We start from the raw sequence: 27553 nt of genomic DNA, 5'->3' as shown, positions 1-27553 counted from the left end.
AGGGCTTTCCCTTGCATATTGCAAAAAATACCACATCGGATTTGTCGATTGCAAACCTGCTGGTAAAGGCCGAATTCAAGCTGCTGTAACAGATATCCTTGGCCTTCCAGTGTCATACCCAGAGTACTTTGTCCACAGGATGTGGAGAGAGGGGCAGGATGTTTTGGAGATCCAGGATGCTGAAACGCCTCTGTCGACTGAAGATCTCTCCTGGACCAACTCTATCCGTCTACATCAAGGTATTTTAGTAATCAGCACCTTCATCGTGAGAGGTGGCCATTGTAATGACAGAACTGTCTTTAAAGTTCCAGTTCCCAGCTGAACCCCAATCTGTTTCCTGGACAATGAGCCAAGCTATCTCAAAAAGAGTCAAATGAGTACCTTTCTGGTTTGGATCCACAAGACTGTTGTGAGTACAACACACATGCCCTGTCATGAACGAGTCACTGTGCACTAAGCACACAATACAATTTCACCAAATGCTTTTGGCTGTATAGTTACGCAATCTCAGTAGGCACCCACCTTATCAAAACTAGACAGGGCTTATATTTAGCTTTATGAACTGCCCCCAGCCTGCTGGGGTACAAAATAAGAACATATTGAGCCAGAGGTGTATATAGGTAAAACGTCACCTCTGCCTGTTGGAACTTTGGGTCCCAGGCGCTGTGTTCAGTAATGCACAAATGACCTTCGAACCAGCCCCCTTGTCACTGTAGGACAGCTTCTGGGGGTGTCAGTGGACTGTCACAGCAAGGTACATGGCTGTATTATGCTTTTGGCATGAGGCATTATGAAAGTTCGGTCTGAATAATATATATCTCACTTTCAGAAACAGAGCTGCCTTTATTATTTTATAATTAAAATTCAAAAAAAGCTCAGGCTATTTCACCTTCGCCTGATGGCATTCTTCCAGTTAGGTCGAATGTTTGCAGCATTTGAGCATCCTGTAATGCCTCCATCAGCATCCTGACGCTTCTCTTGTTCAGACTGAAATCCAAATCTCACATTTTTCTCAAGCAACTTTTTGAGTACTTCATTGTGCTTGTCGAAACATTGTAGAAAACGCTACATACAGTCCCAAAACGGCAGCAATCTGCTCCTTGTCCCTTGGCCTAGGTACACATATCAATCGGCCAGCAAACCTCTGTTCGGCCCCTTCAGCCATAAAGTAAGTTTGAGGGATTTACCTCTTGGCGCAAGAACATGCACTTGCCTTAATTTATTGTCATGCCTCTGTGGGTCAGCATTTGTAGAACTTTGTCTAATGTGGTATCACGCTCTCTCCTGTCCTTTCCAAACAAAGGCCATCAACTTGGAAAGCAGTCAACCGTTCTGTCTCTGCAGACAGCCCTGCCATGTTCTTCAGAAAGACCGCCACTAGGGCAAGTCTAAAAGGTATCTTCTTGAGATGCCTCAAAATGCCTAAAAAATGTATAGAGCTCCAGATGATGGTATGATGGCGCCAGGTTGATAGATGAAAAGATCTTCGCTTTACCCAGTGTTGTCACAAGTCTGAATTTAAACTGTAGAGGCATATAGTCTTGTTCCGCGAGCTTAAGTCGAGGCATACCTGAAACTTGCCGGTTTTCTTTCATGCAACTATGACGGAGGAAACCAGAGGGATGACTTCATTGCTTCCATCACCCTTTCAAGTTTCTGTAGGCTTTCTGGCAGTTGTGTCATCACACGCCGGGCAAATATTTGTATTCTTCCATTTATCCCGGCTATGCAGGACATGCAAAATGTCCCCTGCAGTGGCATTTCAGGCTTTGTTTGTCTAAGGCGGTACATGCCATGCTAGGCACACTTTGCACACTGGAGCCACAACAGAAGCAGCCGCCTCTTCTCCTCGTTAGGCGCTCTCATCTTGTTCAGCTTTCACTCCCGAGCCTCAGGTTGGGATGATTGGTTTGCCTTACCACATGGCTGACCCAGTGTTATAATGTGGACCAGTGGAGGCTGCTCCAACTGCATTTATTTGATTAACAAGTACGAGGAGTCAGGCAGGTAGAAAATACCCCCCCTCAAACTCCACCTCCTAGAGCATCTTCTTCTCAAATCTCGCTTCTCTGGTCTCTCCAACTGCCATCTGTGGAACCCCCAACAACTTCCTGAACAGAAGAACACTCCAACCCCAGAGGGTTCTCCAGCACCCATCCTGGGCAGCAGAGAATAAAAACACAACAAGAACACACACTATAACACTGACCTGCTTTGTTCTGTCAGACGTGCTCTGCTCATTATCAGTTCTCTCTAGCTCCTTCATCAACTTAGCAACTGCTCAGTCCACTTTGCAATCCTCAGAGTATCAAAGATTGCTTTCTGCACGTCAGCAATATTTCCATGATCCTCTTGTTATAGGGATCTGTTACTATTTAGTGTCACAGATGGCCCTTATTAACTGCCACTGGCGGTGCCTACTTGTACTATACTGCGGTACATGAATGGTACACATGCATTGATCATCTATTTATTGGTATTGAACACAGTTATTTGTTTTCCAACACTCATTACATCGGAAGGACAATATTGTATCTTTCGCCGCTGTATGCCACCCTGATGTTGATGAGTCCAGCCGCCCGATACCAACATGGAGACTACTTGATAGACCTGCCGTTTAAAGCTCATTAAGAAAAGATAACTGTTGAATATTTTGAAGCTCATGCCCAAAGAGACCACATCAACTTTAGGAAAGGACCAAACATATCTAAAGACAATGACAGCTGCAAAGGGACACAGGCAGCAATAACATCGCTGATAAACAACTAGAGAGGAGTGGAGATTGGCCGATGAAGCACAACTAAGAACCTCGGTAGATACCATCAGGCGGCAACCAAAGAGACTCACCAGAAGCTCCAACAAACCGAAAGACCTACAACCCACTTCCCCTTCCTTCTCCTCTGACATAACCAATGCCACTACACCAAGGTCACTGTTCCAGACCTTGGGCTAGCCACACTACATATAAACAAACCAAGAATCAATTCTATGTTCACACCCACCATCTCCGAGATGCTGAAAGCACACCTGGAGTGAAACACCATACATCGTCCATAAAATCGTCAGATAGTGTTACAGCTATGGCCACCCGCAACTCTGGATCACTAATGGACACTAACAATTGCACACAACCACAACCCACCCCAACACCACACAACACACCAACACAAACACTAGCACACACAGAGTCTTACCCAAACGGTACAATGCACAGGGCCTTCCACACCAACTCCCACATGCAAAACACGGCCTTCTGCACCAACTCCCACATGCAAAACACGGCCTTCCGCACCAACTCCCACATGCAAAACAATACTCAGACGCTAGTTATTCCTGGCTCAGAAACTATCCTCTCATCCTATCCTCACTAACCTCCCCACCCACCTTTCTTCCAGAGCAATGTGAACACCTGGAGACTGCCCCCGGGTGGTAGTGGTGCGCGGTATAAATCAACATAACAAAGACTTTCCTTGTGAATATAGTCGAAATTGTGCAATGCAGACATAGGCAAGTGGTTTGCTCAAAGGAACCAGCTGGAAAATGGGTTTAGGAAGTTATGCTAGATCCCTCTCCCTCTATTGCCTCCTGTGTGATTCCTTCCACAGCCCAGGTGTCCATAACCAATGGTTATTACTAATAGATGGTGCATGTATGCAGTTTGACCTTCATGCCCTCCATCTCCTTACTACTCTTCTACGCCTACTCTCCTCCATTGCCCATCTGCACCCACCTTCTCTCCTCCCCATGTACATTTCCTCTCTGAGGTTTTACTACCCACCTTCCTGCCACTCTCGGCCCACTCCATTCTACAACTGATCTACATTTTCCACACTATTACTACTCACCCTCTTTCATACTACCTCTTACTGCCCCTGTGCTACCACAGCTACAAATCTCCCTAATATTGTCTCACTGCTACTGCTCTCACTTCCATCCACTGACTTCCACACTTCTAGTCCTTGGCTACACCCTTTGGTGTTACTTCTTCATCTGTCCCATCACTACCATTCCCTATGTACTACTCCTGCTCTTCCACACTATCCTCTTCTTCGCATTACTACTCTCTCCTCTTCAAACTTAGGAATTTGGTTCCCTGCTCAGCCTTTTACTACACCGACTACTACTCTCACCCCTTCCCCACTGCTCTCCTACACCCCTCTCCTTGAAACCTCACTTCTACACCCCTCTCCACTAGCCTCACACTCGTCTAACACTCCCTTCTACTAACTGCTACTTGATTATCCCAATGTCTCTCTCTTCTTCTCACAGTGTCTATACACCCTCCCTCCCCACTTCCTGCACTGCACTACACTATACCACAAACTGGTACAACTTTCCCTTGTCTTACCGTTACTTAGCTCTGCCATTAAATCTCCCACACTCTGCTTCGCCATCCGTCTTCTACCTGGTCCAGTTCAAATTCACCTGCTCCTGTTCCTTCACCCGAACAGCCCATAGTCTATTCAACCTGCTGTCTTATTCTATAGTGTGGGACTGGTAGTACAGTGCCTTTCGCACCCCCACTGGCTGCAGCACTCACTTGACACTGCACAAATCCATGTCTGCATCTTCCCCAGGTCACAGGTGAGAGGCTAAAAAATGTCAAAGCCCCTCCCCTTTTTTGAGCACGGTTTCCTGACAGCTTCTGATGTTTCTCTGTCATGCGGTATGGTTAGAACTTCATTTGTCTGCTTAGGTGGTCAGTTAGCCGTTTATCCTGGGGTGTTGGTCACTGCTCAAATATAGTGAAGGTTCCAGGGTCTTGTCGCAGTACTTTCCGATCCCCCATTTGGATCGAGTCTGGGTTTTCTGTGTTGCTACCAGTTGGATTCTGGGAGTTGCCGTTGTACAAAAGAAAGGAGAAAACAGTGGATGGCAACTGTCTTGGGAGGTATTGGGAGATATATTGTATTTCACAATAATGAACACACCATGGCGGTTTGAGGAGTAGGAGGGCTGGAGAGTTAATGTGGTGAATTTACCAGCACAACATGGCTGAAAGCCAAACCATTTGCAATCACTTCTAGGTGCCAGGCCACCAAGAGTATTCAGGAGGATTTTGCAAATGCAACCCCCTCATTCAAGGAAGGTGTCGATAATGGACAGAGCCCGCTTAGGGGACCCAGAATAAAGGTTGCACTCTGCCCGGTGTATTTTAGGATATGTAGCATACATTACTGAGACTTGACTCCTCAGTAGAGATACATTTTAAAGTTACATCTCCCGCTTCTGTGTGCAAGAGCCTGTAGGGAAAGAGCCCTACTCGTCCAAGAGGATTCTCTTCTCTACCGCCAACCTCTGTCATTAATCCCCTAGGCTTACTGCAGCCAGTGCACTTTGAGAATACTTCCTCCCAGCTTTGGTACGGAGTGCCCTTGGCATTCGCCCTCAGATTCCAGCAAATTCAATAACATGCAAACGTTTAGCTCGCTTCTCCACAAGGAGCCTGTGTATTTCTAACTGGAATATAACTTTGTATAATGTTTCAGTTTTTAATGGGTTTTTGTGTGCACATTTGGCAGTAAATCGCAGTTCTTTTAAGAAGGTTAACACACTGCAAGGCCACTGATAAAAAGGTATTCATGAGTGTTGAGCGCGGCAATGGCCCTGGCTAGTATGGCTAGCAGCAACATTCGCACAAAGCAAACGTGTTTGTTAATAGCATCTATTTTTATAACAACATGTCTGCAAGTCACTGTCACTAAAGTGTCCAAACTTTCAGCATTTTCTCTGACCCCAGTTGATATAGTTTCGCTGATTTTTACAAGAGCAGACATTCAAAAAGGGATTCAGAAAGTCTCTTAAAGACAGCTGGCCAGGTAGAAGTACAATTTAAACACTTCAAGTAAATGTTTGAGATTTACCCAGGAGTGCAGGCTTTGACCTCCAGTTTGGGTATTTAGCATGTGGTTTTCAGTTGTCAAATCGAAGCAAACAAGCTTTGGCAATGACAATAGTTTGGGCTTTTGTGTGGCATGGGAAATGAGCCTGCCAGGCACTGCCGTAGTGGATTTAACATGCTATTGATGGTAGCAGGTGCAAAATGGTGCGAGTACCTGGGCATATATTATACACAAACCAAAACAGTTGGCTTTGCCAATCCTTGTTTTTAACTAAATTTCAGTAAAGGACACGAATAGTGCTTATAAATACAGCGGCTGAAGGCAGACCTGGTTAAGCCATTTTTATTAAACCAGTAGCTTGTTTTCAGCTCCAATTAAGTGTTTAACTCTCTGAAGACTGCTTTGAAAAAACAATGGTAGGCATTTTGAGTGCAACGTTTGATGGTAAGGCTTGATTAAAGCGAGTTCAAACTGTTTCCAAGAGGAGGGCTTTTGGGCAGGGTAGGAGTGGGTGGAAATAGCAATAGGAATTAGCATGGACAGTCAATAGGTGGGCAAATAACCAAACACCTACAAGCTTTCTGTCCCACATCATATGCCATTCTCCCTGTCTGTACTCAAATGAAAAGGTTTCAGTTTATAAGGGGTGCTAAAGCGCCACCTAATAGCCCAAACTGAAAATGAGGACTAACAAAGTCAGAAGGTCTTGATTTATGTAAATCCACTTGCTGTCTCGTATGTCAAGATACAGCCATTGTACGCCCCTACACTGCCTCCTCATATGCACTGTGATGCACCCTTACTCTAGATGCAGTCTCATCTGTTGAGCGAGTACTCTTATATGTAGAATCAATTACCCAGGCGGAGAAAAACGCACACAGTTGCAGTCCACTATGCCCAGGCACTTCCATGTGTGCCAGATAATTGTACGTTAGGTGCAATCTCAAGTGCACAGAAACCTCAGCAACATGCCCTAGTTTGCCCTTATATGCCAGGGTACCCAGAACCCATTCAAGAATGCTAGCTCCTTCACAGAATGCAAAGGCAACAGAGAACTACATTTCCAACAACCAGCTCAGCTCATCCAATGAAGAAGTGCAAACATCTTCCAAAATTGCTATGCCTCAATATGCAGAAGCGTTGAGGAGAAATACATCAGACTAAAAAGGTGGCAAAAACCCAACTTAATTTCCCAGTCTGTGTTCTGTAAGTTACATTTTGGTGAATGTATGGCTACATCAAGTGGCCGTCACTAAAATAATACCTCCTGAAATACAGTTCTACCCCACAATTCTGAGGACAAGAAACAGACTAAGAATCAATACTTTGTTTTATCAAAAAATCAATGCAAAGGTGATACCAGGCTTATGCACGGGAAGTCAACATAATGTTACATAACGGGCAGCTTGTTCACAAAAACGAAATTGACCTTGACCTGCCGGCATGTATCGCACTATTTCTGACACAAGCATTCATTTCCATAATCAATTCTCTATACATACTGAGGCCTCATTAATAAAACATTCCAATTGTACCTCCGCCCTTTACCGGCCATTGAGTTTAAATGTGTCAAGTAACAATCAAGAAAGCAGAACGGTTGCAACAAAAATGAAAACATTTTACTTTCTGGAATACGCGATCATCTCTAAACTGCACATAATACACAGGACCTTTGCTTTCCCCAATATCACCAACAAGTGCTGTTACCAGGGAACTGCTGAATGCCCCCCTGTCGCGCGTGTGTGATTTAGAAGGCACACAATTTCAGCTCACCCACCCCAACCTGGGAGAAGGTTTTTCAGATTGTACTAAACAGATATAAATACCACGTCACTTTTGCTAAGGAGTTTCAGAAAGAAGGGTTGCATGGGATAAACTCCTTTGCATCCCTAAATATCGTATTAAATATCTAGGGCATCCACAGGTCGCACCATATTAATGCATTCTCTGTCAGGCTATGAAGCGTGGGCCCCATAAGTTTGTAGTCTGAACTGCCAGGTATACCTGTGGATTTGAGTGGACGTGATTTACTAAAATAAACTGTTTACAATGCACAGATATAAAGTGGGGGACTTTGAACATCGCACCGTTAGGCCTGTCCCACTCTCAGTCCGTCAACAGAGAAATGAGATGTACCGCGCTCGTGAGCCCCCCTCCAAAGATGTTGTATTGCAGGTGTGAGAGACACTATTCACTTATTCAGACCATTTCCTGATGACATTACAGAAGAGAGAAGACAAGCCGGCAATCTATAGAGCAAGACGACTGACCGCAGCTACAAGAAGCAGATGACGTCATGACTGACATGATGACATATGAGTTCAACATGAAGCACATATGCATCCATGCACAGAGCCACACAGACATTTTAGTTTATTGCAGATAGACACAAAGGATGAGGTTTAAGTTACTTACCTGTAACTATTGTTCTCCAGCAGGGCTTCTGGCATTGATTCACATGTTCATGAATATTCCCTGTCGTCAGGCTGGGCATCCTTGGTAAAAGAAAAAACAGTTTCACTTTTACTTAAAAACTGTATTTCTCCTCTGAACCAATCACTGTCCTCTGGGTCATACTGCCCCCACCCAATGACAGTCCTCTCCCTAAGCCCCTCCTCTGGCAACCATCTTCAGATTTGGTAGCACGCCAAGTGGCAGTATGACCAAGAAGAGCGGCAGAGGGTTCAGAGGGAGCGTTTGCATGTGCAACCATGCCAGACCCATGCTGGAGAACAATAGTTACACATAAGTAACTTAAACCTTCTCCAGCATGGGGTCTGGCATGGATTCACATGCTCATGAATAATGAAGAAATAGCTAATGCCGACAGCCTGCGCTACAACTGTTTATACTCAGACCACTTGTATGTGCCCTAATAAACAGACAAGATTGTGCAGATTCTGTAAACCATTTAATGTTCAGTATCGATCACAGCCAACACGTGTTTCAACCTTCGGTCGTCCTCAGGGCAACTTCTTTGAATTTGTATCCCTAACGTAGCTCGTGCTTGTAACTTGGCATATAAAATCCCATCTTAAAGGTTTTCAACTTGTGATCCTGTGAGGTTTCCAGATCTACTGGTATTTGTCCCTTCGTGCTAGCTTCTTGATTTTGAATATAGACGTGATCCTCTAGGTAATAAGTGGCTTTCGTTCTCTCAATGACTCCAGATCACATAGATCTATTTCTGTTCATAGTGCCCTTGGAGTATGTATTCACATTTGTAGTATTGTTGCAGGTCCCAATACCTGAAATATTAAATGGCCTACTTTTTGACCAGAAACGATCTAGAATAGACTCCAGAGCACCAGCGCCATTGGGGAACTAGCTCTATCGCCCATTTTTGCAGCATGGCCCGTACCTCTTCCAGGAGTGGAGGGATGTGCTGCTCCCGACGGGTAACCGGAGGGATCCGCGGACTCCTGCGTTGAAACCCCAGGGTGTGTCCTTGGGCGAGAACGTCCATTACCCATCCGTCAGTGGTGATCTTTCTGCACTCGCTGACGAACCTCGTTAGCCGGCCTCCCACCGAGGTGCACGAGTGGGGGCCCGACATCCCTGTAAGGCTGCAAGTACGATGTTGAGAAACCTTTGGAGGACCTTTTCGACTTTGGAGGAGCAAAAAGAAGAGCAGTGCTGCTGAAGAGTGCCCAGGGAACGGGCTGCCTCCGTAGCCGCTTTGATGGCCTGGGGGGACTCTTCAATGACTTTCCCAAACAGGTTCTCTCTGTCGAAGGTCATATCCAGCACCTTTGCCTGGACCTCCTGATGGAAATGGGTGGCTTTCATCCAACTTTGGCAATGAAGGCAGACACCGTTCCCCATTTGCCGGAACCCTGTGTTGGCGGCGTTCAATGCCACTAATACCGTGATCAGACGCCACTACCCCTTCCTGGAAGAGAGTGATTCCCTCCATCTTCTTATCGTTGGGGAGGAACTCCAGAATCGGCACCAGCTGGTACCACAACTCCCTGTCATACCTGGCCAGGATTGCCAGTGCGTTGGCCGCATGGATAGTGGATGCTGCGGTGTAAATCACCTTCTTTCCCATGGCGTCCATCCTTTTCCCCTTGCTGTCCAGAGACCCAAGATGAAAACGGGTTGGGCGACAGTTTCCTCGCGGCCGGTGATACAACCGAATCCGGTGATGGCTGCGACCTCAGGCACTTGGGTGCAGAGTCTGGCACCTTATATTTCTTCTCTAGCCTATCCCGTTTGGCTGGAGCCATGCAAGGGTTCTTCATGAGGTCCAGGCACTCACCCCAAATATCGTCAAGAAGGGGCACCCATCATCTTCCTCCCGGCCTTGCGCCTCTGGTACAAGAAGCCCTCCTTGGTTTACGTGGGCACCAGCTGGAATAGCTCAGAGGCTCTGGAGATCATACAGTGAAACGATCCCACCTCATCTGGTGGGGACACCCGATGTGGAGCATCCAAATGTGAAGATTCACCGTCTGCTGCGATGATATCCTCGTCATCATCCGTCTTCGTGTGCGTATCGATCCTTGTGTCTGGGTCTGCTGGGGGAGAAGGGACCCGACATGGTGGCAGAGGTTGAAATGGGGGTGTCGGATGACGCTTCCTCTTCTTCATTGGGGCTGATCAGGGACCGGGGGGACCACAGGTACCGGAGCCGGCGGAATCCTCAACTGGATCTCTGACACCAAGGTGTGTAGAGTCCACAGAATAGCCAAGGAAATGTCCCTTAGCTGAGATGGCAGAACAGGAAAACTAGGCCCTGCGCTGTCGCTGTAGCCCTCCTCCTCCTCTTCAATGTCCTTGTGGGCCATGTGTAAGGACTCCTGGTCTTCGTCGTCCATGGGCGAGAACTCCATGGTTTGGGTAACGGCCTGGGAGGGCTGTTTCAGGGCCTCCTCGGCCCCCCATTTTTTTCTCACTCTGTAGGGTCTTGAACTTGGCCCTAAGCCGGTTTCCCCCTTCTGGCGTGCCTGCAGACTTTGCCAAAGTCACTGCAGCGGTGTCACGCCTTGTGGGTAGGGAACCGTTCTGAGCCGTGTGGGGTTACCCTCACAGGATCCGCAGTCGTGGCAGTAGCAGTAGTCGAGGCAGCCGCCGACGAGGTCTTTGCCTCTGCCGGTTGAGCCTGCTTGGGCTGTTTGGCCTTCTCCTCTGCATGCAGTTTCTCAGATTTCTCACATAGTTTAGTCGGGGTAGATTACTTCTGCTTCAAAGAGGAGCTCGATTGCTGCCTGGCAATGGAGGCGGAAGGTGATGTCGATCACGCCCTATCATCTTGGAACCCGCTTCTGTGGTGAACCTGGAAGATTCGGACTTGCAGCTCTTGACCTAATCTTGGGCCCCACAGGTAAGGGGCCCTCTAAGGACTTAGAAGACCGCTACTCGGACCGGCCAGTCCCGGGTGAGGCATGACGCTGCTAGGGGCACGGGTCAGAGGCTTTGGTGCTAAGCCACGCTGCCTGTCCTTTGTCGTCTTCTTGGAGAAGCCAAGGCATACTGCACTTCCTTGTGGTCCGGGTGCAAGCAGTAGAGGCATTGCAGGTGGTTGACCTCCACCAACAACTTACGTAGCCTGCATTTGGTGCATGGCCTGAAGAGGGACCCCCCCCTTCCTTGTCCTTCATTATGGTCGGAGGGCGCGAAGTAGGCCCAATGGCCTTCTAGAATCTTTGACGATCTTCGCGCTTAAGCGGCGTCGAACTTCACCGACAACGGGTGCCCGCTGTCTGCCAATGATGCAAAGAGCACACAGGCTTCTTTGAAAAACAAATCAAACTTGTCCCATCAAAAACACAGAAAAACATACAAATAGCTCAGAGAGCAAACTCGAGGACTCCCAACACTGAAGCGTGCAGTAAAAATCTGAAGATGGCTGCCAGAGGAGGGGCTTAGAGAGAGGACGGTCATTGAATGGGGTCAGTATGACCCCGAGGACAGTGATTGGTTTAGAGGAGAAATACAGTTTTTAAGTGAAATTGAAATTGTTTTTTCTTTTAACGAGGATTCCGAGCCTGACGACGGGGAATATTCATGAGTATGTGAATCCATGCCAGACCCATAAACACAGGGGCACTGGCTGGACTAAGTCCTGGCGCCTTTGGCGCCAGGCTCTTATAGAGATGTGAGCAGGAACACTTATTTCAGTGCAGGAGTGCTTTTATTTTACAAGAACTTTCCAGGAGCTGAAAGGCTTTATTCCAGAGAACATCCTCATGTGCTGACTCATCGGGTGTGGCAGGCAGGCTGAACCTGGTGGGCGTGGCATCAGAAGGTCAGCTATGTAAGCTGCTCCATCCTTAAGGCCGGTGCTTCGCGTTACTGTGCACACGCGTGCAACGTGACGCTCACCGCCGCTTGGACCAGTTTACTTACCTTTCAAGCCAGGCGTTCTCCCGCATACTCACCTCCAGGAAACCGGTGCTTCATCGCTTCATCTGCAGACTCATCTCCTGGCATCAAGTGATCTTGATCCCAATGCCGCAGCACCACACTCTGCATCCCCTCACCATAAATCAATCTGGGAAATACCTCACTTTCCTTGCAACACAGTGGTTCCATCTCAAAAGGGACAGAGTCACCCTCCTTGTCAAAGACCGCCGTCATCCTGATCATAGAAAGCTGGGCATGCTCCTGAGGAAAATCTGGGTCGATGGCACCATGGCAGAGGGAGCCAGTGTCGTTGCTCAACACCTAAACTCAGATTCAAATTCCCGGGAGCTAGGACAGAGCCAGTAGGCATGCGATTGTGGTCTCCTGAAGCGACCCCGTCGGCTCTTCAAGCACAATGGGCTGCATCAGCTTCGCAAAAACGATTGGTGCCGGGTCCTTGGCAAAGGTGAATGTTCAGCCTGAGTTCTTCCCATTCCCACAGGGAGGAGGATTCAATAAGAAATTCCACCTGTCAAGCTGAATACTTTGAGGAGACCCTGGAACAATGGCTCCTTCTTTGAAGACAAAGAACATTGCTTAGAGGAGCAGCTCGGGGAGCAGGACCTCATTGCAGTGTTCCTTTTTATGATCCTTCCGTTTCGGGAGTCAAGTCCTCTTCCGTTTTCCACTCAGTGCTTGGGGAATTTGAAGGAGTTCCCATTTGTCCTACTTGTGGTCAAAGGAGAAGAGGTTTGTAAGACACTCCCATAGGGCATTAGGAAGCATGCATTGGCACGACCACCAATCCTTGGGGTCATATTCCTCCTCCAAGCAGTATAACCATACCCTGTGGGTTTCAGAGAAAGGCATTTGTAGCCAGCAATCTGTGCAGTGTTTTAAGTCCTGGGCCTTCGAAGATTAGGCATGATGCAGTACAAAGCAAAATTTAGCAGCATTCCCGAAGCATAGAGTGTGCATGTAAAAAGTGTCTAAAGACAGCTGTGCTGGAGACAGATTATCAAAGATGAGGAATCCATGGAAGGAAGGAAGGAAGGAAGAAGTCCACTAGAATGTCCCATTCAGAAGACTAGTCACCCGACATCAGCCCTTTGACTCTCCATTTAGCATCTTCAGGTCTGAATCTCAGTGAGCACACATTCACTGTTCGCCAACATTTATATTTTTATTTGTAATTTATATTTTCTTACAAACTTTTATTACAATTTACTGCAATCCTTTTCCAAATCATTCTTTCTTTAAAAAGAAAAGGATTACTCTAATCTATTCACTGTTCACATTCCCCAACGAGTTTAGTACTTTGGCCAAAAAATGTATAACTGCACAGGTTAAGTGTACTGAGTTCCCACTCAGAATTTGCACCCATAAGTCATCCGTGTTTCCATTGATTGGAGCAAACTTACTCATAAATAATGATCTGGTTTTCTTAAGTAAAAGGCACTCAGTAAGTGCTTTACCGTTTCTGGGTGCTGTACACAGAACCTACCGGAGTCATTGTTAATATTATCAATATGTCTCACAAACAACATTTGCCTCGACTTGTACAAGTTGGTACGTAAGCGGAAACAACTGTCTCGTGGTGTCCAGTCTGCCTCTGCTCCAAAAGTGATTGCTGGTATGACTTTTTGTAAATAAAAGGTTCGTACTGGAATTAAAGTACATTTTCCATATAGCATTTTAATTCTTGCTCCTTGTAGCGCAAGAGTTCTAATTGGCTTGTCAAGCTCATTCACCCAACTCCATTCTCTTATTGATGTATTGATTGATATACCTAAGTATCGAATCTCGTTAACTTCATCGATCGAGACCTTATTGATGTTCCACTTGAAGTTCTTGTTTCTCGACCCCTCAACATGACCAAACTTCATTATTTTTGTTTTTTCTACATTTATCTTTAAGTCGTTGGCTGCTATATACATTTCCAAAGCGCTTAGAAGTCGTCGTAGGCCGATTTGTGTTCGACCAACACCAGGTCATCAGCATAAATCAGACATCTTATGTGGTGCCCATTTACTTTTGGGGGAAAAGACTGAGTACTGACTAAGGCTTCCGAGACGTCAGCAATGTACAGTTTAAATAAAACTGCAGCCAGTGGGCATCCCTGCTTCACTCCTTTATTTGTTGCGATCGATTCAGAGAGATCACCATTATCATTTAGCCTCATTCTTATCGAAGTTGTTTCGTGTAAGGCTTTTATTGGGTTTAGCAGTGAGTGCGGACATTTCCATTTCATCAGCCTTGTCCAGAGCTTCTCCCGATTTATAGTATTGAATGCTTGTTGCATGTCAATAAAAGAAAAACAGCTTTTCCTTCTTCCGCATGGCTTTAAGCTTCAAGATGTTCACTATAGCCAGGTTGTTCTCTGTGCCAACTCCCTTAGTAAAGCTGGCTTGCCTTTCGTCAGTCGATTCAGAGCCCATGCTGACATTTATTGTTGTAAGAAAGTGGCAAACACCTTCCCAATTGTATCCAATAATGCGATGGGGCGGTAGTTAGCAGGATCTTTCCTACTGTCCTTCTTATGAATTGGTACAATTATTGCCTCAGACCAGGATTTTGGAATTTTCCTTGTTTTGGCAATCACCCTAAACAACTCCGCTATGAAGACTGACCATTAATGTTTGTGTTGTTTCAGCATCATGTTTGTGATGCCGTCAGGTCCGGCTGCTCTTGAATTTTTTAGCTTTGATAAGGCACTTGCTATATCATCCTCAGTCTCTATTATGTCCCAACAGGTGTCCACTATGTCATTTTCCACTTTCAACGGTCTACAGTGTAATGTAAACACTTGTTGAAAGTGGCTCACCCAGTCGGCTTCAGATACGCCGTTTGCCATCATGCCTGCCTGGTTTATATGTGCTTGGTTCAAGATGTTCCATATATCTGTGGTGTTGTTCGTTTTAATTAGTGAGAGCATTTCCTCACCGCGTTCTTGATCTCGCTGAAATGCAAATGCTTTTAACCAGTTTCGATAGCCTTGGTTATGCTGTTTTATCATAACAGCGACATTCCTGTCCAGACCTGCTGTCAGCTCTCGTATGTCTTTTCGCAATTTCATCTTTTCCTTTTTCAGGCTATTACTCCATTCATGCAGATGGTTGTTTGCGAGGTGGTGTTTTCTTGAATTTTGCGCATTCAGGTACGGAAGGATTGCGGGGTAATTTATGAGATCCGGACTTTCTTTATTTGCTGAACAAAGATCTGAAGTCAGTTTCTGAATCTGTTTAGCTTTTAACCCGAGTCTGTTACGCCCAGAATTCACTTCTAATTGTGTGCAAGCCGTGCCTTTCAGTGGCTTGCACCTTGGTTGCCAGGACAATATCAATAATGAATGGTCACTATTGTTCGTTGGAATTATTGACAGGTTATTGATATTGTTCGTCACATTATTTGAAGTCCAAAAGTAATCTAATATCTTCTCAAACTCCATGTTATGCCAGGTGAATTGTGGTGGTACATCCCCATTCACGTTTCCATTCACCATTGCACAGTCTCAAGATTCCATTGCATCATTCCATCTTATTCATCTGGAGCAATCCTCCCTTTCTTCTGTTCGACATTCTTCGATTAGCTGTTTATTACCATTAAACCATGATAGATTTAAATCACCACACACAATAATCCAAAGATTTTGGTGGCTCGACTTGTTCTTATCAATTATCGTTGTTATAGAAGAAATGAATTTGCTGGCTGAGATCCTTCCTGGATTCCAATAGACGTTAAGCAACAGTAAATTTAGCACTTTGCCTTTTTCTCCATTGGTTCTTTCAAGCAGGGCCGCTTGAACATATCGTTTTGGATTAGTTGCTTCTGCTACTTCCCAACTCGTTCCTATTCTTATCAGTGTTAAAAGACCTGAAAATGGACAACCTCATATTTTTGTCAGCGGGATTTATCAATATTTTATATCCGTCTTTTACTGGCGGTTGATGCAGCCAAGTTTCCTGCAGACAGATTGCAAAATTATTCGACAAATCCACTGGGAAGTCGTTGTATAAGTGGCTGAAGCCTCTGGTGTTCCAGGAGATCAGGGTGACAACTGCATCCAATCCAGAGGTGTCTAGTTAATATTTTCTTGATGATTGCAGTAGAGACCTTTTATTTGTCACAGAGGATGAATTGGTAGCCAGATGCTCGCCGTTGAGTCATGGAAATGTCAGGCTCACTCCTTTCCTCAACTTCAGCTGCCGCCGGTCTTGACAGTTCCAGGTGTTCGGAGAGCTCAATGCCAAGACATAATGGGTCATCCTTTGCAGTCATCATCCTCCTCCTGACTGCTTGAGAGTTGATATGTAATAATACACGGTCAACCCGTTCTTCCGATATATATTCAACGATCCGTATGTCTTCAGACTTAAGGTTCCTCAGTACAGGCACTGAATGCAACAGGCACATTACGTTACCTTGGTTCAAATTTACCTCAGTGTCATCTTCCAGCACATTTCCAATTTTTTATTTTTCCTGCGGCGCTTGTTTGATCTCCTTTGGGAGATTTTGTCATTAATCTTCTTGATTTTTGGTTCTGTGCTGCTGGTTGCTTTGGGTTCAGTACCATAACTAATTTCTCTTTTATGAGACAGTTCCCATTCAATTGTTTTTCGGCCATTTTTTTATCTGATACTTCCAGCACTTTTACTCTATTATCTCCCATTTTTTTTAATGGATTGTGCGGTTGCTTCTTTGTGGCTTTCTGTCTGTCGTGGAAGTTCTGAGTGGATACTTCCAGAATGCTGGGACTCCCGATTGAAGACGCGTCGTTGGCGTCTTGACTACCATCTTCTCCTACTTCGTTTGGAATATGTAGACAGATTACATAACTCTTCAATTCCATCCACTGTTGAGGCACTACTTGTGTCAGAGTCGACTCTCATCCGTTTTTTTGGATTCATTGAAGCAATCTTTAGCGACTTCTTTACCACTTTTTATTTAGAGGGCATTTCGTTGCTTTTTTTTCTTTTGCTTTTCAGTTTCATTGACGTTTGCTGCTTCTGAGTTGTTATCTAACGACAATTTATTTGTAGTTTTCCCCAAGGGTTTTTCTCGTGCAAATATCTTCGGTTTGGGAGGAATTGTTAAATTTCTGATGAATCTCCTCAAATTAGTTCTTTTTTTTGTAGTAATTGTTGTTGCAGCTCCTCGTCCTGCGGCTTAGTTTGAGATTTTTTCCTGGTTGGATATTTTTTGCAATACCATGGAAAATCCCAAACGAGGCTTTGGTTGTCGAGCAGCTCGGCACTGCCAATGGAATCTCCAAGGCACTCGTACTCGCTAGCCCTTTGATTTTCTCAAGTGCCATACCAGGACCCGTTTCAATCACCGCTGCAGGCATGGTTAATCTTTCATCATTTTTTCCTGTATTGGCTTTGCTTTCTTCCAAACTGCTTTTAACGCTTGCATGGGACTCTGCCAATTGAGAAGATGTGGGTGGTGAAACACTTTCTCTCGTGTTTCCTCCCCTTTTGGGTCTGATCCTCTAGGATTTTCGGCATGTTTACTGCCTTCTTCTGTGTTCACCAACATTGTCGTTGACGAGCTTAAATTCGAAACGGACCTTTTCATGAAGTCTAATAACTCATCTATTTGCAACCTTGCTTCATTTGTCTTCGTTTCGATTAACTCGTGTACCTTTTTGAATCCAACTTCCATCTCAATGTATTCATTATGTTTTTGATGTTGCTGTATTTGGCATTGAGTTTCCATCTTCGATATTTTTCCAACTAGGTTACCCAATGTCGCTGCATTATTTTGTGTGGCTTCATTCATATTTTCGTATAATTTTATGAATGGTATTAGCGCCAAAGAGGTGGCAGCTAGTACATTGTCCCCACTCCTGTTTAACCTCTACCTTAGGTTTCTATGCATAGTCCTCGACAACATCAACACGTTCTTTACCAATTACGGTGACACTCAGCTGGTAATTGAACTAAGTGGAGACCATCAAAAGGACAACAAAAAGCTAAGCCTAGTTTACAACGCGGTAGAGCAATGGATGGAGCAGAATTGGATGTGCCTAAACGGCAACAAAACAGAGTTTATGGTCTTTGGCTCCAATCGCGTCAGATCTAAGCTCCATCCGGCATACAACACCTTCACCATCAAAAACACCCAAATTAAGGTCCTAAAAAAGGTTAAAACCTTGCGGATGATGCTAGAAGCATCCCTGGGATCAGATGCCCAAACCCTTTACATTAAAAAAACGTGCTCATACCACCTGTGCCTACTAAAAGCCATAAGACCCTACTTATCCGAGGAAAATAGCGTCACGGTCACAAGAGCTACCATCTTATCTCGCCTAGACTATGGCAATGCCCTAATCCTAGGAGCTAATAAAAACTGCTACCACAGCTACCAAATTCTGCAAAACAATGCAGTGAGAATCATTAAGCAAAAAATCAGGCATCAGCACATCAGCGAAGCCAGGAAGGAACTTCACTGGCTAAAAATTGAAGAGAGAGTCCAATTTAAATCGCTCACGCATAGATGTATTTTTGGCAAAGCCCCTGCATACCTGAAAACTAAAATCATTCCATACAAACCTACGAGAGAGCTAAGATCAGCGGAACAAGGTCTGATAGTGGTAGCTCCCGTCAGACTTAAAAACGGGGCAGGTAAATCCCTCCCTGTAACCGCAGCAGGCCTTTGGAACAACCTCCCTGGCCAGTTAAGGATGGAAGCCAATTACCAACGCTTTTGCAAACAATTGAAAACCCACATCTTCAAGTAATACATATACTAACAACCTGCCCACCTACCTATGCAGCCCTAATGTCTCGTGTTACGTGTTACATGTTTTACTGTCTTACTTTTTGTCTTTGTGTTCTTGTCTCTGCACCCCGAAGCTCAAGAGCTACCGGCGCAATACAAATGAATAAATAGTTATGAATTTGAATTGACGCTGCGACAGATGGATTTGATTTTATGTCAATGTCTTTTTCCAACAAACTTGGTGTTTTTTCCCTGAAAGGGATTTTTGGGTCCATGCGATCACAGGGTGGTTGCGTCTGTTGGTTTTCTCGCCATTTCTCCAGTGTTTCACTTGTGCCTACATTCATGGCAGTGGAGCAATTTGGTGCCCTTTTTTCCCTTTTGTTCAGCATGGTCTTCGCTTGGGAAAGTTTTTCACTCCGGGATATCCCTAGTCCCTCTCCAATTTCATAGATCTGTTGGTGACCAAGCACCTCTCTCTCCCATTTCGGCAGGCTTTCAGCTGGACAATCTTTACTCGTCCGACTTTTCAATTTTCTTGGGGAGTTTACAGATCCCACTTCCGGATCAATAATTGGTTCTGTGGATGACATAATGCTACAGCCGAGATGGTCTCCTTTTTTTTAATTGAATAACTTTCCGATAACTTTGCTTTGATGTTTTCGAAGTCAGCTTGCAGTCTCAATGTGAGTCTTGCCTCACGACCTGGTAGGTCAATGCCACTATAGCTCAGACTCTCCAAAGCTTTTAGTTGGATAACATCTTTGCGCTCATTTTCCGACTTATTTTCATCAAGTCTCTCGTGCTATTTCATTTCCATGTTTTGTTGTCGGCTATCTACGTGTTTCAACGCTAGTCCCATCTGTTGTTTCATGATAGTTGAACTCGCCCCTTCCACACTTCTTTCTTTCAACAGAGCATTGCTGCAGCCTACATCGTGTTGGTGTGCAATAAAATTGAAGGACTTAGATTTTTTTTGAGTCTGTGACATTTCCAAATTTAACAGCTCTGCGTCCGTCACGTCAAATGGGGAATAAAATAAGTCCTTGCCTGCCTCATGTCTCCCATCTTCTGGCTCTCCTAATTGTGAAATGTTAGATAATATTTTTGTCTTTCCCATTGCAGCACGCTGCCCTATTCCATCATTCTCATATTTGGCAGCATTTTGTTGTGTGTGCAGTTTTTGTTCACTTTTGCCAGCAATGTCCACTTCACTGGCAGCGACCATGCACGCCTCATCTTCACGCTGTTTGACTCATTCTCTTTACAGATCTCTGCGCACTGCCTCTCGTTAGAAGTTTCTGTGGTCTCCGTAGAAGTCACTGATTTAGGCGGAGTTAAATGTATCAGAAGACTTGTAGAGTCTGACGCTGCCGGTGTCGCTATCATGCCCAATTCGTCCCCAGAACTCGTGCCATGCGGCATTTCAGGCACTATACTGCCACCTCAGGGTTCTGGGAGACACCGGGCAGCTTGGAATGAGGTCTCTGGCGTGGCATTGTCGCTTTGTAATGCAGTTGGCGCTTGAAGCGGCCACAGTGGGGCGGGGGTGGGAACGAAGGAGGGCGTACACGTGTCCCGGGCCGAAGAGCCCGAAGAGTCGCTGCTCGACCGCCCGCTCTCCCTCCTCGCTCCCCGCTCACATACCTTGTGCACCATCAAAGATTCGTCTCTCAGAGGACTAGCACAGATTCTGTCAGCTTCCAGATCTGCCGTGTTTACACTCATTCCGCTCACGTAACCTATTAACACTTGTTTTACTTTTAATCGAGTCAGTGGGCCTGTGTCCATGTTCAAAGCGTCTTACCAGGCCCCTGGCTCCCTGCCGTGGACTGCTGCAGACTGAAACTCTGCACGCTTTCAGGGACTTTTTAAGGAAGGTCAGTCTTTTCTTTCGTAAAGTCGTAGTCCACATCCACAGGGGAACGAAGAGAAAACAGAGAACGCTCAGTGTAGCTGCAGCTCCTCTCGCCTTGGATACTGCTGCAGACAAACTCTGCACAAAACTTCGCTAACATCAATGAGGGGTGGTGGGTGGAGGAAACAAACCCCAGCGCCACTATTACAATCCTCTTTGTATTTGTGCCCCTTTTCACCCAGGTCGAAGTCAGAGTGGAAAAATATTGTTTCTGGATCCTTCAGGGCACAGAAGGTTCACAGCAGTCCCCTCTAGCCACGCTGCTCCGGGTCATGGAACATCAGAGGTGGTGCTCTGGGCCACCATCAGTACACTCACAGCGGATTATTATTTTATTTTATATGTGAGGTGTTCAAGTCTTGCCAAGTTGATGCGAATAAAGTCTAATTTCTGCAGGGGTGAGTGGGGTTCCTCTCTGCTGTAAGTCTGCCGGCTTGAGAAGGGCAGGAGTAGAGGGGGCACCCATTGCACCCTCAAAACTTGTCCCTCAATCAGATCCCCACCCTCAGCAGGATGCAAAAATGCTCCAGCCAGCACCAGGGAAGCCCAGCATCTACGCTCAGGCTTGCAGCAGCCATCTTGAAGTCTGCATGCATCGGGCAATGCTGCTTCAACCACTTGTGACCATGGGATGGTTACAGGTGCACACAGCACCCCACCACATGCTACCGGTTCTGCATTGTACCCTAATACAGAAGTCAGGAACAAAGATTAGATGTCTGACAGATCAACATGGGTTGCGAGCAGGATTTCTTTCAAGCTGTATCTGCCTCTATTGACAGTTGGCGATGTCCTTGCTCCCAGCAAATTTGATGTTCATTCTGAGATATTTTACTCAAGTACCATATGTTCCCTCTCACATGTAGGTCAAATTCCTTGCAATGTACATGTACTTGGCTTTGAGGAGAACAAATTACTGCAAAAGTACAAGTCCAGAAGCATCACATACAGGATGGGTCTCAGACTGCTGTCCTCCTTCAGCACCAGAAAATAGGTTGAGTACCAACCCCTAACTCGTTCAGAGCAGGGAGCAGTCCTATGGCACCTTTTGCCAGAAGCTGGCGGATCTACTCCAGCAGGAGATGTTCCGGCAAGGGTTAGTGGCATTGGGGAAGATATGGAGGGCGAAGGGAAAACTGATGCTGTATGATCTGCAAGGCCCAGGAATCAGAGGTGGTATTTTTCAATTCCTTCACAAACAGGGATATTATGCCTCACACAGGGAATGCCTTGTCCAGGATGTCAGTCAGTTTGTACTGCACCTTCGGACGTGAAGGGGCAGATAACCCTAAGATGTCAACCACCTTCGCCATCAGGCTCAGGAAAGTGGTTGATGTTTGCCTTCTATGGAATCCAGCATCTATTTCCCAGAAAGGTTAAAAAGTGCAGATTCCAATTATCAAGGATTCCAGTATAGCAGCAATATACATGAGGATGAATGTTGTGATGAAAAGTGCATATTCCCATTCCAGGTCTTCTATTAGACCCGTTCAGTCCCTCAAGGGGGATGTAGTGATGAATAGTTATTTTGGTTCCAGGCTAGCATAGTACCTTGTGGGAGATGCAGTGCTTTCATCTTGAGCATGCCAAATAAAAGATTATTGATGAGACATTCTTGGATGAAGTTATCTTGATTTCCCAGTCCTAATCTACCAAATTATTCAATCAACTACTGATCATACACACAGAACTCAATACACATAGCTTCAAATCCCATAATTCACCCTGCCTTGTTTAGTAGGCATATTGTGTGTGACTACATACGCTATAATGCATCTGAATCAGTGGCGATGAAGGTGCAATCTAGATGAGACAGTGATCCCTCAGCCATGCTAGACGTAGTCATAAACCCATCCCACTGACACTCTTTAGTTGAGAATGATGAAGAGGCTGAGGTGAGAGGGATGGGAAAGCTGCAGAAATTATGACAGTCTGAATATGCAGGAGGGGAAGCCAACCATTTGATAGATGAATGGTTGGCGTTCTACTTCTACCTTACCACCCTGCCATATGGACTCCTTAATGAACCACATCAGAAATGGTGCAAATTGTTCTAGCATCATGAGACTCCTTTTTGGAATGCATAATACAAAAGATCTTGCTAACTTCAGCCAGTCCAAAAAGTGCAAGCCAAGATTGGGGTCTATAGCCCCTTGCGTGGCTAAAAAGGGTCAAGAGAGGTGGTAGGTGCTGTTAACGTTGTATTTCTAAAATGGAAGCCAAGCAAGTCACTGACAACCTGAGCCATATTTCAAATGACAACATTGTTAAACAAAGCCTCACTTTGAATTCGGAGCTTAGCATTCAAACCTTAAAGCCATTTCCTAACTCAGAAGTTCACAAATCCATATAATTTTAATTCCTCTTTTTGCAAAAATCAATTGGAAACAACACAATGAATAAGCCAATCGCTCTGCAAGTATATAACAAATCATTTGCATGACTTACAGGAATGTAATAGATGTTCATTTTTGGAGCTTCGTTGGCAGTTAACAGCATTCCTGCAGAGAGAAAATATCACAGTTTAAGTGATGATAAAGTCTTAACTTCCTATTTAATGTTTTCTCAATTACATATTGTTGAGAGAAAACCTATTTAACACAAAACATTCACATGGCTCGTAATAGCCAAGAAACTGCAACCTTGAAAATACTCCAAACATACAGCTACTTTTCTGCCGCTTTAGAAGAATGTCTATGTACACATAACAAGTGGGTCTTGGACTGGAAACACTGAAACCAAACCTTTCAACATACGCTTTCACACCAAACTGCAGTAAGACAATATGAACTGGCGCGCTTCCAGTAGGAACAGAACATGATTAAGAGGAGCATTGCTGGTTGAGTCGCTCTGCCCAACTTATCGGCTTATCCTTGAAAGCAACAACCTGCAACATCAAGCAACATAAACAAGGCTGCTATAAATGAGAAATGCGAAATCAGCTGTGCCAGGAAGGCCATCAGGAATCAAAAGACAAGCAGACTGAAATATGACGTGTAACAATGGTTTACTCCGTGATTCTGTACAAGTCAAGGGCAAAAGAACAAACAGGGTGTATGAAGGCAACTAAAAGGTCTCTCGGTTCATAAGCAGACTCCCTCCTGGGGTCTCTTCCCAAAAAGTGTTTCAGCTGCAGTGGGCTGTACTTTGGTCTTCTCAGTGCAGGTTTAAAGGGGTTCCCGAATCCCATTTAGGAAACCTCTAAACGTTTGTTTTTTGGCCGAGCGAAAAAAGCTTTGCAGTTTCTTCTGCACAGGGAGCCGACTCAGGCCTGGTTGACAGCCTCCTGGAACCCTAGCATCCATAGCAGGGTTCCCAAGTTTTCCTTGGTTCTGACCACCCTTGTGCCAGAACAGCCCTCTGTGATTAAGCTCCCTCCTTGCTGCTTTGCCACCGACTCCTTCCTCCTCCCACCTCTAATGCCTGGCTATGGCCCGTCAGACCCTCTCATCCATACCTCCTGATTGTGTGTGAGTGTAACTGGCTTCATCCAAAGCAACTTTCTACTATGCAGCTCTACCAGCCTCCCCACTCTCCCAACATCTTCCTCAGATATGTTTTGTGTGCCAGGTGTCTATTTCTCTAGCTCTTTCAACCTTTTAATGTCCTTGTCTTCTCTCTGAAGCTCCTTTCACCTCCTGATCGTCACCTCCTCTTCAATCTTACAATATTTAACACCAATTTCTATATACTGATCTAGCTCTTCATCATCCTACATCTCTGAAAACACAGCTCTCTTCACAAACACCCAGGCCTCCTCTTCTACGTTCTCCTCTTCTGACTCTGGTAGGTAGGTCTTCACCCACCTCTGTACCACTCTCCGCCTCAACCTCCTGGGTATCTCCTCCAACTATACACTTAAGCTCTCCTTTTTCTCTTAGTAGTTCCCTCATAAGCTTGTTAACCACCTCATCAAATTCTCTCTTTATCCTGAAGCACCACCTGTCTCTTCTTACTCCTTGGTCTTGTTCTCCGTCTCTCCTTCACTCCTCTAACCCTCCTCCTTCTCCTGCTCATACTGGGATTTCTTCAGTCATTCAAATCTTCACCATAGTCACCTCAATGTCTTCTTCAACCACAGCCTTATTACCCTCCCCTTGCATCTCCTGGTCCCAGCTCCGACAACTTCCTTGTGACTCACCTCCTCCTCATCATCATCATCATCATCTGCATTTCTCTCCCTAACCCCGCATGCTTCTCCTGCATACTTTCCTGTAGCTTTTATTCAAATACCTTCTTAGAACTCTCTGCCACGTTACCAGTCTCTCCCCCTTTAACCTTGTTGTGCTTACTCCACCAACTTACTCTCTTCTAACTCCTCCTCTTCCACCATACCCACCTGTATATCTTTTCCTGACACCTTTTCCAACAAATGTTCCATCCTCTACCCAACACCAAATCTTCAGTCGCCTCCTTTTTTTAACTTTACTATCAACCTCCTGATATCCCGTCCACCTCCTCCTCTGATTGTATTAACACTTCCCATTGCTTTCTCTCCACCTTCTCCAATGTAACTTTAACCTCCATCTCTTTACTCTCACCAACCTCCACTAGGGCTTCTGACCTGCCAGCTCCACCTCCTTGGTTTCCTTCTCCAAACCTCTTCTAGCTTATTAAACACTCCACTCTCCAGCTCTCTCCAAACCCCTCCTTCCTGTGCCTGCTCTTGCTCCGACCGCCGTCCTCCTAACTCCCACACTGACTTAGCCCTTGGAGTTGTATAGGGCCCTGTCCCTGCATTGAGCCTCTCCCTGTGGAAAGAGTGTGTGCAGACGTGTTATAGGGTGCCTGGAATTTGTAGTTCTCCAGCCTTGGATACGTGTCTAAGGCCCAGTGTCTGTTGGTCCGCAGCATCAGGAACTACATCTGCCGTCTGAGTTCTTAACTCCAACTTCCGATTCAAGTTGTTGTTGTTTGCTTTTAAGTCCCTCCCCTGATGTGAATTTCAGTTTTGAGGTACGGTTGGGGCTGGTCGACTGCCTTCCATATTCCTTAGCCTGGCTCATGTCTCTCTTTTTTTAGCTTTAAGATCAATTTCTACACCCGTAGGTGCCACAGGGTTCACAGGAGTGCTGCTTGTAGGTTCCTTTAATGGGGCCTACCTACCTGCCCCATTAGGTCTACTGGGCCACAGGGGAGGGTTGGAATAACATTGTGGTTGATAAGGGGAGACCCTATGTCCAGGGAAGCCCTGACAGGAGAGTATGATCGGCAGGAAGGTGACTTCCTCACATTTGTAATAGTTTAGAGCTACATACTTTACATATTCTGCCATCTAGTGGTTGGGTCCACAGTATTATAAGTTATTAACGTCCAGGTTTAAGTAAGCATCGACAGGGGCATTCCTGTCATTCTAACCCTCTCCTTTGTGCGCAGGCTCCCACAATGCCTCTTGGTGACTATGTCCTCAGATTGCATATTTTCTGTCAGTGTGACTTTGTACAAATTTGTAACACTCCAGAATGCAACGTACAATTTATCTAGCAATGTTAAATTTATTGCCCTTCTTGACCTGTGGCATAAGAAACAAACAATGGACTAGACTTCAATATTATTTTGTTTCTGTCTATGTACATTACTGCCCATCTAGTGTATTTAAAGATTTTTCTGTCCAAGACTCTGGATTTTGAAAGAACACAGGTAGATCAACTGACTAGTTGACACGGAACTAGATTATGAATTTAAGTGAAAATCATGGGTGATAGCTCTTCCACTGACAGAGCATGTAATTCAATCACTATGTTTATGGATGAGATTGACCGTAACAAAGCTACCTTGTATGAAAGCTGTTTTAGGGAACGGATCAAATAGAGCAAGCATTAGTTTGCACAAGACTAATGGAATCTCAGCTAAAGCCGAATGGACAATCGGCGGGTGTATACATTTAACTTTCCATGAAAGCTTTAATCCCATGACAAACCAGTCTAGCTACACACATTAGCGTCCTACACAGGCCTAACGCAGCCAGAACCCAGTCTTGGTATCCACTCGCCAGAGTGCACACATTCAACTGATAATATCACCACACCTAATGCTAGGATGCAGCTATCATCAGGCAATTGCATCAGCTGCACACATTACTGGTGCACCCAAGCACCCTATGACACCTTACTCTCTCAACTGACCTGGACTACAGTCTCTGAGGGCGTTCAACCTACCAGCATTTGAGGTCATACCAATGATGCATACACCACTATATAAATGCCAAATAACACAACATGTAGTGTATGCCACAAGAGCTGCAAGATGCACTTCAAGAGTTGAACACAGTTAAACACAGCTCTTTAGGAGAGAAATCCAGAGGGTTACTTTTCATTATGAAGGTATTTGATGACTGCAGACCTAGCTTCGGGAAGCAATGGAGCGCTTGGGTTGACTATGCTTTCTACACCAAAGAATACACTTTCATCACCTGTTAAAGCAACATGTGTGAGTGTTTGGTTTGCATGCTTTTCCGAGAATGCTCATGCACCTTGGTGGGAGATTTAAGTGGCCAAACTCTGGGGCCTCAGGATCCAGGCTAACAAGTTCAATTTGTGAAGTTTCGGATATGTGAACTGTTGTTGCGTTTGTGACAACAAAGCATGCATTTGGGGCAGCTTGATTTGTGGTTCCAGTGGTAACACGATCTGAAAAGTCATGATCTCATGTTGTAGTTTGTGACCTATTTGTGGATAAGCAGTATTGTGGGGCGCATGGGCAAGTAGCCCCGATTATGTAA

At 45.4% G+C, this 27553-nt stretch overlaps 1 protein-coding gene across 1 annotated transcript in view; it reads right to left on the bottom strand.

Moving 5' to 3' along the window:
* The window catches only part of NOL10 (nucleolar protein 10), an 856295-nt gene that overhangs the window by 352273 nt on the left and 476469 nt on the right, over positions 1 to 27553 (bottom strand). The window contains exon 13 of the mRNA XM_069605973.1: positions 23281 to 23333. Within this exon, the coding sequence (XP_069462074.1) occupies positions 23281 to 23333 (53 nt within the window). The remainder of the gene's footprint in view (positions 1 to 23280; positions 23334 to 27553) is intronic.

This window comes from Ambystoma mexicanum, chromosome 4p (assembly GCF_040938575.1).
Source record: "Ambystoma mexicanum isolate Mex_15411 chromosome 4p, UKY_AmexF1_1, whole genome shotgun sequence".
NCBI lineage: Eukaryota > Metazoa > Chordata > Amphibia > Caudata > Ambystomatidae > Ambystoma > Ambystoma mexicanum.
This window is presented reverse-complemented; position numbering and strand designations above follow the sequence as displayed.